This window comes from Geotrypetes seraphini, chromosome 1 (genome assembly GCF_902459505.1).
Source record: "Geotrypetes seraphini chromosome 1, aGeoSer1.1, whole genome shotgun sequence".
Lineage (NCBI taxonomy): Eukaryota > Metazoa > Chordata > Amphibia > Gymnophiona > Dermophiidae > Geotrypetes > Geotrypetes seraphini.
Window position 1 is genome coordinate 132,010,900 of NC_047084.1, and position 20,202 is coordinate 132,031,101.

The window sequence follows — 20,202 nt, forward strand, 5'->3', positions numbered from 1 at the left end:
CTATAAAAAAATATTTCCATAGAATACTCCGGAACCTATCACCTTTGAACTTCATCCTATGTCCTCTCATTTCAGAGCTTCCTTTCAAATGAAAGAGACACAACTCATGTGTATTTATGCCATGTAGGTACTTAAAAGTCTATCATATCTCCCCTTTCCTGCAAAGTATATAGATTGAGATCTTTAAGTCTGTCCCCATACGCCTTATGAGGAAAGACCACACACCATTTTAGTAGCCTTCCTCCGGACCGACTATCCTTTTTATATCTTTTTGAAGGTGTGGCCTCCAGAACTGTACACAATATTCTAAATGAGGTCTCACCAAAATCTTATACAGGGGCATCAATACCACCTTTTCCCTACTTGTCATACTTCTCCCTATGGAACCTAGCATCCTTCTAGTTTTCGCCATCACCTTTTTCAACCTGTTTGGCCAACTTAAGATCATCACATACAATCACACCCAGTCAAAGAAATTGCAGAATAATGTGTATACAGCAAAGAGTTCCTGTGATCCCTTCAACCTGCCTTTCCCGATTAATGTACATGAGAAAACACCTGGTGGCACCTGAGGAACTTGAGCCCAGTTGATTAAGAGTTCCTGTGTTATGTTATTGCTAAAATACTTTGGAGGAATGGGAGACTTTGAAAAAGCCAGAGTTCTTGCTTCTGGGCGAAGAAAGTGCACTGGAGGGCTAAGGCTTCAACACTAGGGCATAATCGTAAGTGTTCACTTGGGAGGAGAACATGGCAGGCAGTACCTTGTAAAAGAAAGCCTTCATACACTTGTACAATTTTCACCGTCTAAAAAAACAAACCCCCAAACCCACATCTGCATGCCTCACCGATGTAGGCGTCTAAGTTAATTAATAAGCTTAATTGCTAATTATTAGTGACAATTAACACTTCAAAATTGACATAATTGGAGTTAATTGAAAAAGTTAGGCACTTAGTTCAAAGCGCTGCCCTAAAAGTGGGGGTGATTAGGGGCACAATGCGGGCATGTGTTGCAGTTAGGCATCCGTCTTTAACTTGGCACAAAGTGCTTCTAACTTAGGTGCACACATTTAGACCAAGAACACCTTAGCAGAAATACAGTGCACCTAAAAGTTAGGCTGCCTAATGGCCCGTAGGAGGCGCTAAGCATGATTCTATAAAGTGCATCTACCACAATTTAGCACTTATAGAGCTCTGAAAGGCGTACGCAGTCCTGTACATTTTGACATTTAATAGATGGTCCTTGCTCAGAACTTACAATCTAACTTGGACAGACAGACATGACATAAAGCAGTGGTCCTCAACCCCCAGCCAGTTAGGTTTTCAGGATAGCCCTAATGCATTTGCATGAAATAGATTTGCATGTAATGAAAATGATAGGATGCTGATCTGCCCCATGCATATGCATTAGGGCTATCCCAAAAACCCGACTGGCTGGTGGTCCTCCAGGACAGGGTTGGGGACCAATGACAAAGGGTTAAAGATGCAGAACCCAAGGTGAGAAGAGCTAGGAGTTGAAAGTAGTCTTTAAGAGGTGGACTTTTAACTGGGCCTTGAACACTGCCAGAGACGGAGCCCACTGTAGGGATTCGAGCAGCTTGTTACAAGCATACGGTGCAGCAAGGTAGAAGGGGCGGAGTCTGAAGTTGGCAGAAGAGAAGGGCATAGACAGGAAGGACTTACCGGCTGAGTGGAACACTTGGGGGGGGGGCATAGGGGGAGACAAGTGAAGAGAGATAGTGAGGGTAGCCAAGTACATGCATTTGTAGGTCAGTAAGAGGAGTTTGACTTGTATTCGGAAATGGATGGGAAGCCAATGAAGCAACTTTTAAGAGAACGGTAAAGCGAGTATAGCGGTATTAGTCGGCACTGATTTCTTTTAGGTGACCTATATAAAACTGAGCCCAAGGTTCATTAAGATACAAGTTTGTTTTGTTCATCTGCACAACATACTTTATACCAGGGGTGCCCACACTTTTTTGCCTTGCAAGCTACTTTTAAAATGACCAAGTCAAAATGATCTACCAACAATAAAATTTTAAAAAACACAAAGCACACTGTGCGCAGAGAAAATGTCAATTATCATTTGTATTCGGGGTTTTTTTCAGAGGTCAAGGTAGATGACTTTAAAATATGCAATGTCACCCCAGTAACAATTATACAAAAATAGACAAACATACCCCCTCCCCTGCTGAATGCCCTGCACTGCTCTCGATGCTCATAGGCTCCCTGCGCTAAAAACCGCTATTGCGGTTTAGTAAAAGGGGGCCATAGTGCAAAATATAGACAGTAGATATAAATTCTCAGAACGAACACATTTTGATCACTAAATTGAAAATAAAATCATTTATCCTACCTTTTTGTCTGGTGATTTCATGAGTCTCTGGTTGCACTTCCTTCTTCTGTAAAACCAATATTTCTTTCTTTCTGCCTTTCTTTCTCTCTCCCCCCTGCCCTCCTCTTTATTTCTGCCTTTCTTTCTCTCTCCACCTGCCCCCCCCCCCTTTGTCTGCCTTTCTTTCTCTCTCCCTCTGCCTGCCTCTTTCTTTTTCTCTCTCCCTGCCCCCCCCAAACCATCGTGCCAATTTCTCCACTTCCCCAATTCTTTCCCAACCTCCACCCCACCAAGTTGATTTCTCTCTGCTGCTTCCCCGAGCCAGGTCTGGCACGTACAAGCGCCAGGCCCACAACACTTCACCTCCGACATCAGAATTGACGTAGGAGATGAAGTCTTGTGAATCCGGTGCTTGTATGCACCAGGCCTGGCTTGGGGAAGCAGCAGGGAGAAAAAGATCGCAAAGGCAACGCGATCGACTCGCATTGCCTTTGCAATCTACTGGTCGATCACGATCGACCATTTGAGCACTCCTGCTTTATACATTGAGCATGAAAGAACAAGCACAGAAATATTCAAAAAGTAATTAATCTTAAAAAAAAAAAAAAAATCATCTTCACCTTCAACAATTCAACACCTGTGCCTCTTTGGAACCAACAAAAGCTCCAAGTCATTTAGGATAAGTGTTTACTAACTCTGCAAAGAATGATGCCGTTTTTGTCAGTTCTTCTTAGACTAGATAACCACTTTTAAATTGGCAGGGGATTGTCTGTAGGCTGCGGTCAAGCCTTGGCACAGATCAACTAGTGAATTCAGGTCTGAGCTTCATCTGGACCACTCAATGATAGTCACTTTTTTCTTGCTGAATCGCACCAGCAATGGTTTTGCTTTCTCCTTAGATCATTCTTCTTCTGAAAAGTGAATTTTGGGTTTGGTAATACTTCAGTACTGTGGACATTGCATCATGCAACACTTCATCATATATTCAGGCTAAAGGTATTCAAATTATATGCGTGGAAAGCTTGTGCAGAGATGGGGGCGGGAGGAGGCATACCAGCAACATCTGCACCTGTTCTTTTGCACCTAAATTTAAGCGTTGATAAAAAAAAAAAAAACTTCTTACACATAAGATCTTCACGAAACTCATATTTAAACAATAAACAATGTTTGTCACCTATCAAATGCAGAAATGTAAACATACTTAGCATATATGTGCAGTAAACTTGCACAGCAAATTGAGCAGACATTTACATTTAAAATAGCACCTATCACCTAATGCACAATGAATATGCGTCCACAAGCCCAGTATATACTGGATGGTCCAGATTGAGTAGTCTTCAAAAATGGCTATATAGTATTGAAAAGGACGCCTCAGCCCCACCACTCCACCGCAAAACAACGACTCACATCGCGGGAAGCATAGTGTGATGCTTCATCATTGGCTGTCACTTCCCATTTATTGGTAACTCAATATTGCTAATCTATATTTCTTTATTTATTATTAGTTTTACCAGCAATGTTGATAAGACAATTAAAATATATATTTTTGATATAATCAGTATAAAACTATTAGTGTGGTGCTTCATCATTGGCTGTCACTTCCCATTTATTGGTAACTCAATATTGCTAATCTATATTTCTTTATTTATTATTAGTTTTATACTGATTATATCAAAAATATATATTTTAATTGTCTTATCAACATTGCTGGTAAAACTAATAATAAATAAAGAAATATAGATTAGCAATATTGAGTTACCAATAAATGGGAAGTGACAGCCAATGATGAAGCACCACACTAATAGTTTTATACTGATTATATCAAAAATATATATTTTAATTGTCTTATCAACATTGCTGGTAAAACTAATAATAAATAAAGAAATATAGATTAGCAATATTGAGTTACCAATAAATGGGAAGTGACAGCCAATGATGAAGCACCACACTATGCTTCCCGCGATGTGAGTCGTTGTTTTGCGGTGGAGTGGTGGGGCTGAGGCGTCCTTTTCAATACTATATAGCCATTTTTGAAGACTACTCAATCCGGACCATCCAGTATATACTGGGCTTGTGGATTTCGATTTGAGGCTGGATTAATATTGTATGACTAGTGGCCAAGATACATTTAGCAATGAATATGCGTGGCACACTTGGGCACAAAGTTAATGAAAGGTCAACACCAAAACAGTTCAGCAGGTTGGGTTCAGAGATATGGGAATGGCGTGAGGAAGCATCTTGAGACCCATGTACAGTTAGGTAAAAAATTAGGACACCCCATGAAATAGTCAGTTCTTTCTTAAGAAATATTCACATATCGATGTCAAATCTTTTTCTTTTAAATTCTTTATTCCTTTTTAATCATTCAACAAGTGTATAATAAAGATCGTACATAGGCTCAAAAATAACACTTGATAAATCCATCAAGATAATAACAATTGTATATATATATAAACCCATAACCCACCCTCCCTCCCAACACTAGTCTTCTTAATTATTTTTCTTATTTATCTCTGGAAAAGAAAGTGATGTAATTGTAGGTAGACAACATTTTTCCTTGATTTACTCATGAAACAAAAGATATCCACAAAAAGGTGTATTCTGAGGAATAAATTAGGACATCCTACACCCTAATAGCTAGTGTTACCCCCTTTGGCTGAAACAGTCATCTACCGGCCTCTGACATCGGTCTGAGGAAAGTTTAGCCCATTCATCAATGCAGAATTCTTTCAGCTGTGAGATGTTTGAGGGGGTTTCATGCATGTACAGCCCATTTCAAATCACCCCACCGCCAGTGTTCCCGCTAAGCTGCGCTGGGGTGCGCTGACGCACAAAATATTACCTCGCAGCGCACAAGTTTCTCGTCACAGCGCACACAGTGTAGAGCACAGTTCTTCAACCGCCGGTCCGCAAACAAAATCTTGCCGGTCCGCAAAGGATTCGGTCCCCGCCGCAACGAAAGGCCGGCGTCAGCTGACTTGCAACTTCCTGTTGCAGTCGCTGTGCCGGGACTCCTGCCTTCGCCGGGACTCCTGCCTTCCACCGCGTTTGCCTCCTGCCTTGTCTCCGCACCTCCAGACCAGCAGCGGCAGCTGTGTATGCTTTTAACTTCGGCACAGAGCTGCCCCTAATCAATAGTTTAGCGCGGTTTCATAAGGCAGCCTCGGGGCCTTTGCTAGGCCGGCCCACATCGCATCATCGAAGCGGGCCGGCTATCAAAGGCCCCGAGGCTGCCTCATGAAACCGCGCTAAACTATTGATTAGGGGCAGCTCTGTGCCGAAGTTAAAAGCATACACAGCTGCCGCTGCTGGTCTGAACTCTTGGGCCGCTGAAGGAGGGCAAAAAGCAGCTGTCCTGGAGGTTTCCCTTCCTCTCGCCTTTACAGGTTCCTTTTTTCCACCTTTTTTTTTTTCCTTCAAACGGCAACGGGCCCCAGCATCGACATCAATCAAGTAAGTTCCACTGTCAATCAAGCGGTTCTGCTCGGCCAAAGCTTCCCCTGTGACATGAGCCACCCTCAGGGGAAAGAAAGTGACCCACAAAGGTGAGGGGAAGGGGGCAGATGATGGAAGTTGGGGGGGGGGAGAGAGAGAGAGAGAGAGAAGGGGCAGATGATGGAATGGAGGAGATGAGAGAGAGAGAGAAGGGGACAGATGATGGAAGTGAGAAGAAGGGAGAGAGAGCAGAAGGCAGATGGATGTCAGTTGAGAAGGGAGAGCAGATGCTGAATGGAAGTGGGGAAAGAACACATACTGGATGGAAGGAGGAGATAAATAAAGGGGGGAAGAAAATAGTAAGATAATGGAGGGGTGAGGGAAAGGGGTGACAAGCTGTGTGTAGACACAGTGAAAAGAGGGAAACGGGACTAAATAGTAAGAAAGAATTTAATTTAGATGGAGGCAGAAAATAGAGAAGGAAGACCAGAGAAGAAAAGGGAAGAGAGAGCAGAGAATGATCAGATCTGAGTGGAGGAAATGAGAAGAGAGATATGCTAAAAACCACAGGGGGGAGGGAAGGATAGAGATGCCAGACCATGAGGGGAACAGAAGGAAGATGATGGATGCTAGACCAAATTGGGGGGGGGGGGGGGGCAGGAGGAGAGATGGCAGGGAAAGACAGACAGTGAATGGAAGGGGCAGATGCTGGACTGAAGAGACAGAGAAGGTTATCATGCTGCTGTACCGGGCCATGGTACGCCCTCACCTGGAGTACTGCGTCCAGCACTGGTACTTTAAGAAGGACACGGTACTACTCGAAAGGATCCAGAGAAGAGCAACTAAAATGGTTAAGGGGCTGGAGGAGTTGCCGTACAGCGAAAGATTAGAGAAACTGGGCCTCTTCTCCCTTGAGCAGAGGAGATTGAGAGGGGACATGATAGAAACATTCAAGGTACTGAAGGGAATAGACTTAGTAGCTAAGGCAGGGAGAACGAGAGGGCACTCTCTAAAGTTGAAAGGGGATAGATTCCATACAAACGTAAGGAAGTTCTGTGGTAGAAAGCAACATATTTATTTGGCTCATAACTTGCTGGCGCCCGATATTTTTAGCTCACAGTGAAAAAAGTTTGCTCACAACACCCGCCCGCTTAGAGGGAACACTGCCCACCGCATCTCAATGGGATTAAGATCAGGGCTTTGACTCGGCTACTCCAGAACTCTCTAGTCCTTGGTGGATTTACTGGTATGTTTTGGGTCATTGTCATGTTGCAGGGTCCAGTTCCGCTTCAGCTTTAATTTTCTTACAGACGGTCTCACAAGTTCCTCAAGCGCCCTCTGATACATGGTAGAATTCATGGTGGATTCTATGATGGTGAGCTGGCCAGGTCCTGCTGCGGCAAAGCACCCCCAAACTATGACACTTGCACCTCCATGCTTCACAGTTGGTTATGAGGTTCTTTTCCTGGAATGCTGTATTTGGTGAACGCCAAACTTGTCCTCTTTTCTGGTGTCCAAATAATTCAATTTTAGACTCATCTGTCCATAGAGCACTATTCCAGAATAATAATAATAATCAGTTTATATACCGCAAGGCCGTAAAGTTCTATGCGGTTTACAATAGTTTAAAAAAAAACCAAAAAAAAAACAATAAAAGAAGTTGAATAAAACTTAAAAAGTTAAAAGCCAATAATTAGAGACACTAAAATGATCAAAATAGTGCATAATAAAATTTTTATGAATTAACTGCCTAAATACTTCGAAAACAGATATGTTTTTACATGTCTATTAGTCCTAGTGTTTATCTACATTCTCTCTGGCAAACTTCAGTCTGGCCTTGATGTTTCTCTTAGAGAGTAAAATGTTTCCTCCTTGCACACCTTCCATGCAAATTAAATTTGTGCATTCTCTTTCTGATTGTAGAGGCATGCACTTTCACATCAACAGTTGCAAGAGCCTGTTGTAGGTCCTGTGATGACATTTTAGGGTTTTGGAGACTTCTTTTAGCATTTTGCAGTCTGCTCTGGGGGTCAAGTTGCTTAGCTGGCCAAACCTGGGCATGTTGGCAGTTGTTTGGAAATCTTCCTAAATATCTTACCAGCATTATAAGCTGCTGAAGTCTTCTTTCTGAAGGCCTCAGACAGCTCTTTTGATCTCACCATGATGTTCACTCTCACCACATCAGTCATGAGCACACCAAACTAAATGTCTGAGGTTTAAGTAGGGCAAACCTCCTTCAAAATGCTGAGTAACTATGTTCTAATCATGTGAGCCCGATGTGATATACCTGTATGTGATTTGAACCACTTTAAGTGGGAGGATATGTGGGGGTGTCCTAATTTATTCCTCAGTTACAGTACACATTTTTGTGGATATCTTTTGTTTCATGAGTAAATCAAGGAAAATATTTGTTGTTTAACTGCAATTACATCACTTTCTTTTCCAGAGATAAATTTAAAAAAAATATTCGACATCAATATGTGAACATTTCTTACGAAAGAACTGACTATTTCATAGGATGTCCTAATTTTTTCACATGACTGTAGATACAAATAAGGACAGAATCAAGGGTGTGTAGCTTCAGTATATATTTAGCAAGGCTCAAATTTAGGTGCAAAACAACAAGCACAATGTGTAACAGTATTTTCAATTTCTTTTGGACATGTGGACAGAGAAGACACTTTTACTGGCAAGAGGCCTCCCCCCTCCTTCAATTTATTGCAAGTTTTCCATGCATAAAATTTGAAAGCATTTAGCTTGAATATGTGATGAAATGTTGCATGATGAAAGGACTGCGGTGATGAAGTTGTAGTTTAAGGTGATGAAAATGATGTTCTGCATTAACCCCCAGCTTTTACAAATGCGTGAAAGCGTTTTTTAGTGCTGGCTGGTGCTTCTCCCAACACTCAGAGTTCCTATGAACGTTGGGAGCAGCACAAAGCATTCAGTGCACCGGCCTGCGCTAAAAACCGCTTCCGTGGTTTTGTTAAAAAAAAAAAAAAAATAGGTGGGGGGGGGAAATGAGTATTGCAAATATTTTGTGTGTAAGAAATTTTAGTGAGGCTCATATTTGGGTACAAAAGAACAGGTACCTCATTGTTTGGTCACTCTAGAGTTCATCTGGATTTGACACACATTGGAACAGACTACCTGAGTCATTACGTCAAGCTCCATCTCCAGCAGTATTCAGATCCAAGTTAAAGCCCACTTTTTCAAGGTTGTTTTCAACTTCTAACTCCCACTCACCTTAAAATTACCCATGTCCATACCTATCATTCTCACAAGAAATCCTCCAACCCCTATATCTCCCATCTGTCTGTCCAAATTAGACAGTAAGCGCTTCTGAGTAGGGACCGTCTACAGCAGGGATCTCAAAGTTCCTCCCTGAGGGCCGCAATCCAGTCGGGTTTTCAGGATTTCCCCAATGAATATGCACTGAAAGCAGTGCATGCACATAGATCTCATGCATATTCATTGGGGACATCCTGAAAACCCGACTGGATTGTGACCCTCAGGGAGGGACTTTGAGACCCTTGATCTACAGTATTACATGTTAAATGTACAGTGCTGTGTATGCCTTTCAGCATCATAGAAATGATAAATACTAGTAGTAGGAACGTGTCTTCCCCCCCCATTTGTCACAAGTTTTCCAAGCATATAATTTGATGGTCTGGCTTGGTGATGAAGTGTCTGTGCATCATAAATCTTCTCCCAGTCTCAGATCTATGGCAGACTGAAGAAGGTTTTCCTCTAGCATCTTCCTGAACTTTGCACGATTCATCTTTTCTCTGATCTTCATAAGCCTCCCACCATAATGCTGACACCACCATGCTTTACTGGAGGGATGGTGTTTGCACATTATTGTATCTGTTTTACAACACACATACATCTAGATTCTGCTTAGGTCACCCAAATTTGGGTGTGGTTCCCAGATCCAAATGTAAACTAGTCAATTAAGTGCCATTAAAACACACAAAAATTAGGAGTTACCCACAGATCTGCCCTACATTCTACTTTATAACAGGCATGTCTAAATTTCATCAGGTGTAACCCCAAAGTATAACAGGCATGTCTAAATTTCATCAGGTGTAACCCCAAAGGGGGCGTGGCCATGGCAGGCACAGAGGGATTACCAAAAATATATACAGGAATGAGAAAGAACGACCAAATCTCACAATACCTTTCTCCCAAAAAAATTTTTAAGTCTTTTTATAGGTCTTAACAGAATCATTTAGGAATGTCAATCTGCAGTAACAATACTTTAAACCACATTAATAGTCTCTTAAGGGGAGAGCCTCAGATCCCTGTGCGTTGTAAAACATTAACAAATCGCACTAGAAAGGGAACGGACCTCACCAGCTCTTGATCCCCCTCCTGCCTTGCCAAATGAAGTGTTTTTCAGTTCGCATTAATCAAAAAACAAAGAAATTAAAAAAAAAACCTTAGCTTTAACTGCAAGGCAGAATAGATAGTTAGCAATCACTGAATTTTCTGCATCCCCGCCTGTCCTTTCGCCTTGCAGTTAAAGCTAAGTATTTTTTATTTCTTTGTTTTTTGATTAATGCAAACTGAAAAACACTTCATTTGGCAAGGCAGGAGGGGGATCAAGAGCCGGTGAGGTTAATTCCTTTTCTAGTGTGATTGTTAATGTTTTACAACGCACAGGGACCTGAGGCTCTCCCCTTAAGAGACTATTAATGTGGTTTAAAGTATTGGCCAGAGGGAGTCCCAGAAATTAGGCACAATGTTAGATTGAATAGCTGCACATCAGTTAAGTGCCATCAGTTAAGTGCAAGCATTTACCCAGCTTTTAGCAGGCATAAATGGTCACGCACAAAGGGCAGGGCTCTATAAACGGCGCCAGTAGCGGCCTAAGAAATGGCCGTTGATCGCCTGTCAATCAAGCATAGGCGCTGTTCATAGAATCGCAGCTGTTTTTTTTTTAAAACAGGTGCCTTAAATGTAAGCTAGCATTTTAAAGGCCTACATTTAAGGAGCCAGTCTCATGTCCTTGGAGGCGCATAGGGGCGCCTACGTATGCCTAAGGCCACGTCCAGCGTAAACCACGCCTCTGCCAGCCTTAGATGTCCCTATGCGCCTCCATAGGCACGAGACCGACACCTTAGAATGGCGCCTTCAATTAAAAGAGAAAAATAAAAGTGTCCCCTGATTGATCAGTCAGGCAGAAATAGGCACCCTACCACCACCTAACTGCAGCGTGTCGTTTACAGAATTTGGACCAAAGTTTGCGCTAAGCTAATAGTTTATAAACAACTTCACGCAGAGCACCATTTACACAATACTAACTTAGCACAGATGATTCTGGTGTCTAACTTTGGGCCTCATTTACAAAGCCACGCGAGTGCCGCATAGTCAATGCTCCGACGCCCAGTCAATTCTTATGGGCGTCGGAGCATTTGCCGCATTGGCCCACATTACCGGGCTTTGTAAAAGAGGGAGGTTGGGTGCTATTTGCTGAATCTAATTCATAGTGCTTTGGTCATCCACAGCACGAGCATCGAGTACCCCAAGTGAACTCTTCAGTCTGGCACACTGCTCCATTGACTTCAAGATCTCTAAGCCCTCCCTGAGATTTTGATATACTGAGTTATGATCATTAACTTGGCTCACTAAATTTTATAAAAATACATTAATTGGATCATACATTTAAATATGAGGATGCATATAGTGTATATCTAATCATAGCAATTTTCAAAAGCCTAGATCAATAGCCGTTTGGAAATTTCCACTCTCTCTGTGAATAAAACTTCATGCTTTTGAGTTTGTGTGGCTGCCAGATTATGGCTTTGCTTTGACTGAAGCTACGTTTTGCTGCCTCAGGCCACCACCTAAATCTTGTCTAATGGTTGGGCCAGTCCTGATAAGCCACACCTTCTCCGACAAGTGTGCAGTGCCCTTTATTTCTTTGCAAACATCGTGAGGCACATTATATGGCTTTTCTCCAGTAGGGGCTTCCTTCATGCCAGTCTCTCATGCAAGCCATGTTTGTGGAATAAACTTCAAACTGTTTAACAGTCAATATTTGTCCTAGTCTCCGCCAGCAGCCTTGTAAATAATCTTTGTCAGGAGGTCACAAGGAGACTCATTTCCTTAACCCATGGCTACTGCCTAAGGAGAGAGAGAGCATCATGCTCATGCCAAGAAGTCGTCCACTTTATAACGAGAGATTTCAGTGTTCCAAGGAATACTGAATCCTATTTAATTGGTTTGCACTATATGTTTAATGTTTGTTTGCTCTAATATCTATATGCTTCATGGTTTACCTTGAAATAATGGGATTTGCTAAGGTTTTCTTTGTCTAAATGTGTGCACCTAAAAAAATACTCACACATACTGAAAGCTTCCAATAGCCACCCCCAAGTTATAATTTGAATAACTAATCTGGAGTTCCTTTGCCAGCTGTTCTCAATTTATTTCAATCTCTCCTTCACACACCAGAAAAGCAGTTTGATTCATCACTTGGGGATATTTTAAACAGCTCAGCTACTGTAAATAAATATAGGTAGGTTCTAGAGCAGGGGTGCGGCCCCGGTCGAGGGCGATACAGTGTTTTCCTCTGCTGCCCCGAGTTGTTTACCATCTTGCGGGCTCCCTCCTCTGTCTTGCTGCAGCGTTTGCGCATATGTGCGGCCCCAGAAACATTTTTTCCAGCCAATGCGGCCCAGGGAAGCCAAAAGGTTGGACACCCCTGTTCTAGAGTATCATGCGCCTAGGTAAGGCAAGTTTGGGTTGGGAGCTAAATCGGTGCTTGCTGGGACAAAGATTTTGTGCATTCAAAACTTTTCGGTTTCTTAATTGTGTTTTGAATATATATTTTTCCTGTTAAAAATGTGTCATGTTTGCTATATGGATCTGTGGTACAAATTCCTACTGTAATGCATTTTGAACTCTTATTTCTAAAATTTCTAGACCGCCTATAACTAAGTGGTTAACAATAAAAACATAATAGTTTGTGGACAATATGGTTACAAAATGTCTTCAGTTACATCGCAGTCACATAACTTAATTCATTTAAACTACATCAACGAATTTGCATATGATCCATCCCCACTTAATAAGGTGCAGTAATCGCAATTCAGATTTCTTATGAAATATACCTGCTAGCCAGCAGAATGATCACAAGACAGCTGTGTTTGTAAAGGCTCACGCTTGCCTTTTTGCGAACACGGATAAAGCTACAGCCATTGGAACCCCATTATAATCACAGCAATAACTACAAGGCAAATATCTGGGGAGGAATAGTTCCCGACTGCTTACTGTAACGGCAGAGGCTGATAAAGAGTATTCGCCCTTCCCCTAGCCTTCAGAGGGACTCTGTACGGAAACTCAGCAGCCCCTCTCATCTAACTATTCTCTACTCTTTGGTCGACATCAAGAAGAATCCTCAACAGAAATCAACTAATCCTGCCATCCCCCCAAATACCTCCACTACAAGTGAATTTTCCACTCTATGCTAACTTATCTGGCGTAAAAACCTGGAATGACCTCTCAGCAGCAATCAGGAAAGAGACAAACCACACAGCATTCAGGAAAAACCTAAAGACCCACCTTTTTGACATTTAAATGTTTTGCACCCCCCCTACTTCTAGGCCCCTCCCCTTGCTTCTCCATGCCCCCCCCTCTACTTTCTCTTTGATCTGTCGCCTTGAGTTTGTATAGGTTCGTGTGACTCACAAATGGAAGATTAGATTAGATTATTTTCTCCCTCCCCTTCATACACACTCCCAAAATAGCTCCTTCCATATCATGACATACCATTTTTGCTTCATTATGCCACCAGCTATCTAAACACTTAACTGTGACTTCTTTTTTATACTCAGGTTGTTCTGAGCTTGTACTTAATTCTTCCCATATAATACTTTTTATTTAAAGTTCACAACACATTTAGAAATATTTGGCATTTTGAAGGCCTAACATATACAGTGGTAGAACCCCAAAAAATAAAAATCCAAACTAAAATAAAAAGTTTGTCCTTACTTTCCACACTAACAAACAATTCCAGACTTTCACAGCTACACACCTACAAAGATCTGTCACATGAAGGCAGAGTTTATGATTACATGAAAGTATACTATAACAACTTTATCAAAGGCATAGCATACCTCTTCAAGGCCTCAGCCGGATTCCTTTCACATTCTCCAGGTTGCAAAAGACTTTGCAAAGACGCATCTTTTAATTTATCTTCATAACCTTGCATCAGTCCATTACGACAGATCTGAGAAACTAATCCTCTGATAAACCCTCCAACACAGAGTGTGTCAGAATCCTGAGCCCTGCAAAAGTGGAAGGCTAAAGCCTGGCGATGTAAGCCCTTCTGTGTGTCTGTGGGTGAACTGGGCCACAACAACTCAGTGCAAAGGGCAGTCTTCCCACTTCCAGGCCCCCCAACCAACAGCACCCCCCATGTTGCTCCTTTCCCTGTGGCTGTGCAAGAACCAGCTGCCAGGGGTGCGTTGGTAACAGCATTGTTACTGCAGTTTCCTTTCTCCTGAAGGCAGTGTTGAAGCTTGTGGAAAACCCACTCTCGACAATAAAACTGTTTCCCTTGCAGTAAACTGGTTTGAGCCATGTTATATAGCCACTTTTGTTTCACAGGCTGGTCACTTGAAGTTGAACATTTTAGTCATCTTTAAAAAAAGAAATGTACATTTTCGAATATATTCCAACATTTAATCCAATACATCCACATTAAGAACTGACCACAGAAGTTCTACTTTCCATCAACTGATCCCTGCAAAAGCCAGTTTCCACGCAGCTTCTTTCAAGATAATGTGCATTCTTCCATGCTAATGCTATATATCAAACAGTTTCAACATATCTGTTTCCAGGGGTTGATAATACTGTTCATGCAGCTCCATCAGTACATCTGGATTTTATATAATAGTGCATGTTTCCAGCACGTACATGAGGCAATGTAGCTGGAAAATCTGAGAAAAGACCAATCATTCAGCAGATACAAAGCAATTTTAAGCAGTGAATTAGGTCTAGATGTTATACGCAGGGATGCCCCAAGTGAACAAAGATTCCATATATATATATAAAAATATTGTTCGTCCAATGATTTTTTTTTTTTTGTAGATTAGCAAGTCTTTGCAATGTTACTACAATTAGCCTCCCAAAACAGTAGACCACGTAAGCTTCAGAACATCTGGGGGCAGGCCAGAAGTTGTGCTTTAGAACAGGACTCTTGATGTGGTGCAGTTGACGGGAAAAAAAAAAGTTAACGCCTTCTTAATCCAAAACATTCAAAGTACATTTGCAAGACTCTGAATTCGTATTCAGCTGGTTCGCAGGTATCCCAGATATTTTCCATGGCAAGCAAAACCAAATACTGCCTGTAAAACTGAACACACACACAACACTGTTACATACAGGTTGTTTAAAGAATGTGCAACACATCAACAGTGCCTTTTGACCAAATAAACAAATAGAATAATGTTATAATTCCTCTGAGAAACTCAAAATCTTCACCGCCCCAGCTTCTTGAAAGTCTGTACATTAGCTTAGCTCTAACAGATGAAAACTATTTTCTAAATCATTCTCACTGTCAGATCTTTTTCCCTTCTCCCTTTGCAGTTCAGGATCTCCAGTAATTAGTGACATTCATGTCTGCTCTTGGATTTTTGTAAAACTGACCTGCAAAGATCAGAGGGAAAATACTCTCTGGGGTCTCAATGTTATCAGAAAAACATATCTGACTGCTTAAATTCCATTTTAGCAGGAATGTCAGATCATTTTAACGCTGGCTCCACAGGGCTGCATCTTTATTTTCATCTCTAGCAGCTTTGCAGTAATTGTCAAACAGCTAAGAAAAAAGTGGTCGGTATTTGTCTTGCACAAATGGAAGAAAACCCATTCTGGAGGGATTTTCTTTTTTTTTTTGCACATGACACTTGGCTACTGTGTTTCAATTATTAATCCAAGCTCTGCTCTATCACCCTGCACAATCACACGCTGCACTTTCTCCCCAAATAAACAGAGACCCAGCGAGTTTGCACGCTTTCCAGGTAGATCCCCTGTTTTGGAATGCAAGTTTTTCCTTTATTTTGTTTTTAATGCCACCCAAAAGTGCAATGCAAATAACGATAATCAACCTTGCAAGCACTTATAATCAATCAGCCTCTGCAGGAAAGGTAACAATCCCCTCCCCCCATCCGTCATTACCATCAGGAACAGGGACTTTGGAGCAGGTCTTCTCTCTCCACAGCTAGCACCGTCTCTTTAGCTTCAGGTTTTGCTCCCAAGTGTGCAGAGCCAGGACCTCTTCTCGCCCTCTCGCTGCCTGTCTGGCGCACATTTCATTTGCACATAAAACAGCAAGCGCAGAATAAGGCTAAAATGCGAACTATGCTGCTAGTTTGCCCCTTGCAACCAGAAAGGAGGAACATTTCCATTGATAGGGGGGGTCGTCCCCTTTCTTTCCGGTTGTCTCTTCATTTAACGCTGAGAGAAAGGGGTGTTGGAGTGTAGGGCACTGGGACAGGAATTAAGAAGGCGCTGAGGAGAAAGAGGGGTGGGCGGGAAACAGCGCCCCATTACCTGGCCCGGCCGCTCCTCGGGGAGAGTCCCGTCCCCTCCGCCGCTCCTTATTGTTCTCCCCGCAGAGCCCGGCAGCTCCTCCCGCGCCCGCTTCCTGCCTCTCCGCGGCGGCCCTGGGACGTGTAGTTTTTCTCGCGCCCTCCGCGCGTTCCGAGCCTCGCTGGGCGGACGCCAGAGCGAGGCGTGGAGCGCGCGGCTCCGCCCACTCGGCGGGCCGCTGTGTTGTTGGGGTTTTTTTTTCTCGTCTTGGCGAGTTCTTCTGAGGACGGCGCGTGGAGGGGGAGGGGCTTGGAATTGGAACTAGGCGGCCGACGGGTTCGGAGAGCGTCGCGCGCGAGGGAGGAGGAGGAGGAGGAGGGGGCTCGAGAGAACGTCCTGGGATGGAACGCGCGCGCTCCGGAAAGCGTTTGCTTCGGGCTCTCTGTGGCGAGGGCGGAGGGTAGAAGCGGCCGTTGAGACCGTTGGATCTTGTTTTGCTTTGCTTTTTTTTGGCAGTTGGCCGTTTGCTTAAAAGTCGCGATGTGGCCAGTGCTGCTGCTTCTTTTTTTTTTTTCCTCTCTCATGAAGGGAGAGAGCTGTTTCTCCCGCCCAAACCTGAGGGCTGGAAAAGTGACAGGACTTTTGGCTTTAGCTCTCGCAAACTAGGTCGCTCTTCATGTCAACTGTTGGCCAAATAGCGTTTATAGGAAAATGCCCATCCCACCCACCTTCAATTGACCCGGGGCAATGAAGGGGTTAAGTGACTTGCCCAGGGTTGCAAGGAGCTGCAGTGTTCCCCTGGTTATTAGGCTGAGAATTAAACTTAAATCAAAAAGTAAAGGCAAAATACATTTAAGGACTTTAATCGAAGAAATTGAGCGTATCGCTTTTCCACATAGTCCCCATGCCGGGTGACACATTTCTTGTATCGTTCCACTAGCTTCAGCAATCCTGCAGAGAAGTTTTTTGGCTGCTCCTTAAGCCGGGTGAGCGCCACTTCCTTGCTTTGACTTTTGCTCCCTGGTCTCAGTGATTGCAGCCGTGTCTCGTCGCCGGTGACGGTTCTCTCCAGAATACGTGGATCTTCATACCGTCTCGGGAACTGGGTCGCAGCCTCCACCCACTGTTGCTTGTGCAGATCAGTAAACTGCTTGGGAACGCAGTGGCGTACCACGGGGAGGGCGGTCCGCCCCGGGTGCCAACCATGAAGGAGGTGTTCCCGGCCTGGGAGTAATGGTCCGGGAACTTCCCTTCTCACGGCCCGGTGCCAAGGCTCTGGATAGTCCCCATCGTAGCCCAGCATGTTCACAGCCTTCTCTCCCTTTACCTTCCGTGAAACTGGAAAAACTGCCAGTCTCAGCAGTGATTCAGCTGTGTTGCCCACGGCTCCCCTTCCTGCTTGCCATGTCTGCCAATGATGCAACTTCCTGTTTCCACCCAGTGGATTGCAGAGACAGACACGTAAAGCAGGAAGGGGAGCCACGGGTGACGTAGCTGAATCACTGCCGAGGCCGGCAGTTTTTTCAGCTTCACGGAAGGTAAAGGGAGAGAAGGCTGGGCCACGGGGACTATCCAGAGCCTTGGCACAGGGCCATGAAAAGTGAAGTTCCCGGACCATGACTCTCAGGCCGAGAACACCCCCATATGGCTGGCACCTGGGGGGGGAACATTACTAAAAATATTTTTTTACATTGGGGGGGGTGTCAAAAATGATGGCAGGGGATGTCAAAAAACAATGGGACCCGGGTGTCACATACCCTAGGTACGCCTCTGTGGGAATGTATTATGGCAAATGCAGATCCATAGCTGATATGATCCATGCAGATGATACCAAGATTTGTAACAGAGTAGACACCGAAGAGGGAGTGGAAAATATGAAAAAGGATCTGCAAAAGTTAGAGTAATGGTCTAATGCCTGGCAACTAAAATTCAATGCAAAGAAATGCAGAGTAATGCATTTGGGGATTAATAATAGGAAGGAACCGTATATGCTGGGAAGAGAGAAGCTGATATGCATGGACGGAGAGAGGGACCTTGGGGTTATAGTGTCCGAAGATCTAAAGGAGAAAAAACAGTGTGACAAGGCAGTGGCTGCTGCCAGAAGGATGCTGGGTTGTATAAAGAGAGGCGTAGTCAGTAGAAGGAAGAAGGTGTTCATGCCCCTGTACAGGTCATTGGTGAGGCCCCACTTGGAGTATTGTGTTCAGTTTTGGAGACCGTATCTGGCGAAAGACGTAAGAAGACTTGAGGCAGTCCAGAGGAGGGCGACGAAAATGATTGGAGGCTTGCGCCAGAAGACGTATGAGGAGAGACTGGAAGCCCTGAATATGTATACCCTAGAGGAAAGGAGAGACAGGGGAGATATGATTCAGACGTTCAAATACTTGAAGGGTATTAACGTAGAACAAAATCTTTTCCAGAGAAAGGAAAATGATAAAACCAGAGGACATAATTTGAGGTTGAGGGGTGGTAGATTCAGGGGCAATGTTAGGAAATTCTACTTTACGGAGAGGGTAGTGGATGCCTGGAATGCGCTCCCGAGAGAGGTGGTGGAGAGTAAAACTGTGACTGAGTTCAAAGAAGCGTGGGATGAGCACAGAAGATTTAGAATCAGAAAATAATATTAAATATTGAACTAGGCCAGTTACTGGGCAGACTTGCACGGTCTGTGTCTGTGTATGGCCGTTTGGTGGAGGATGGGCAGGGGAGGTCTTCAATGGCTGGAAGGGTGTAGATGGGCTGGAGTAAGTCTTAACAGAGATTTCGGCAGTTGGAACCCAAGCACAGTACCGGGTAAAGCTTTGGATTCTTGCCCAGAAATAGCTAAGAAGAAAAAATAAAAATTTTAATTTAAATTGAATCAGGTTGGGCAGACTGGATGGACCATTCGGGTCTTTATCTGCCGTCATCTACTAATGTATGTTACTATATCCAGATTTGCAAACGATTGAGACACCCTTATCCATCGATCTTCTCTAATCAAGACATCCACTCTGTCAATGTGCTCTCTTGTGTGTGTATGATGTTGATGGGTGACCAGAATGACCTTTGTAGGTTACACATGTTCTTCCCACTTTAAACATTTTTACCCACTCATAAACCTTTTGTTGATTTATTGTGCTATGTCCATACTGAGTCGATATTCGTCAGTGGATTTCCACAGGTTTCACTACCACTGCCCAAAGAAAGTATACTATTGCAGTGTTCTCCCCAGCGCTTTTCAGCCGGGCGCTCCGCCCAGCAAATTTAGATGCCCGCCCAGCTGTCATCTGCCGAATCCTGTTGCTACCACCGCTTAACGCACAGCGTGGAGAACCGCCGAAAGACTCCCGCCAGACTTAAAACAAAACCCAGCAAGCAACTCGAACCCGGCTTCCCTCCGAAACTGGAAGTTACGTCGGGGGGGGGGGGTAGGGAAGAGAAGCCGGCACGGACCATTAGAGCACCGGAACATGTGGGAGATAGGCCAGCCACAGAGGGAAGCTTACTTGCTCTTGCTTACTTCAGGCATTTCTCGCTGCCGGGTCCTGCCTACTTTCTGTTTCCGCGAAGGCAGGACCCGGCAACGAGAAAGGCCCGAAGTAAGCAAGAGCAGCAAGTTGTAAGCTTCCCTCTGTCGCTGACCTTTAGGAGATAGGTCAGCGATGAAGGGAAACTTGCAACTTGCCTTTGTCTGTAGCGAATCTGCCGGGTGTGTGAGACGGGGGGGGGGGTGAATGGGAGGAGAAAAGCTGCTGTACCCAATTAGAGGGGGAGGGGGAAGAGAAATGCTGGTGCTTCTGCTGTACCCAATAGGGGGAGGGGGAAGAGTCATGCTGCTGTACCCAATGGGGGGAAGGGGGAAGAGAAATGCTGCTGCACCCAATTGGGGAGAGAGAAGGAAGATCAGGAAAAGG

At 43.9% G+C, this 20,202-nt stretch overlaps 1 protein-coding gene across 3 annotated transcripts in view; it reads right to left on the minus strand.

Annotated features, from left to right (window-relative positions):
• Positions 1–16,533, minus strand: part of ANKRD50 (ankyrin repeat domain 50) — a 54,848-nt gene extending 38,315 nt beyond the window's left edge. For 2 of the 3 annotated variants that reach the window (XM_033938715.1, XM_033938723.1), the window contains exons 1-2: positions 15,953–16,533; positions 13,891–15,131 (exon numbers count right to left, since the gene is read on the minus strand). In XM_033938715.1, coding sequence (XP_033794606.1) covers positions 13,891–14,357 — 467 coding nt within the window. In that variant the 5' untranslated portion in view covers positions 14,358–15,131; positions 15,953–16,533. The remainder of the gene's footprint in view (positions 1–13,890; positions 15,132–15,952) is intronic. The other variant, XM_033938733.1, reaches the window with a different exon arrangement.
• Between the last annotated feature and the right edge of the window lie 3,669 nt (positions 16,534–20,202).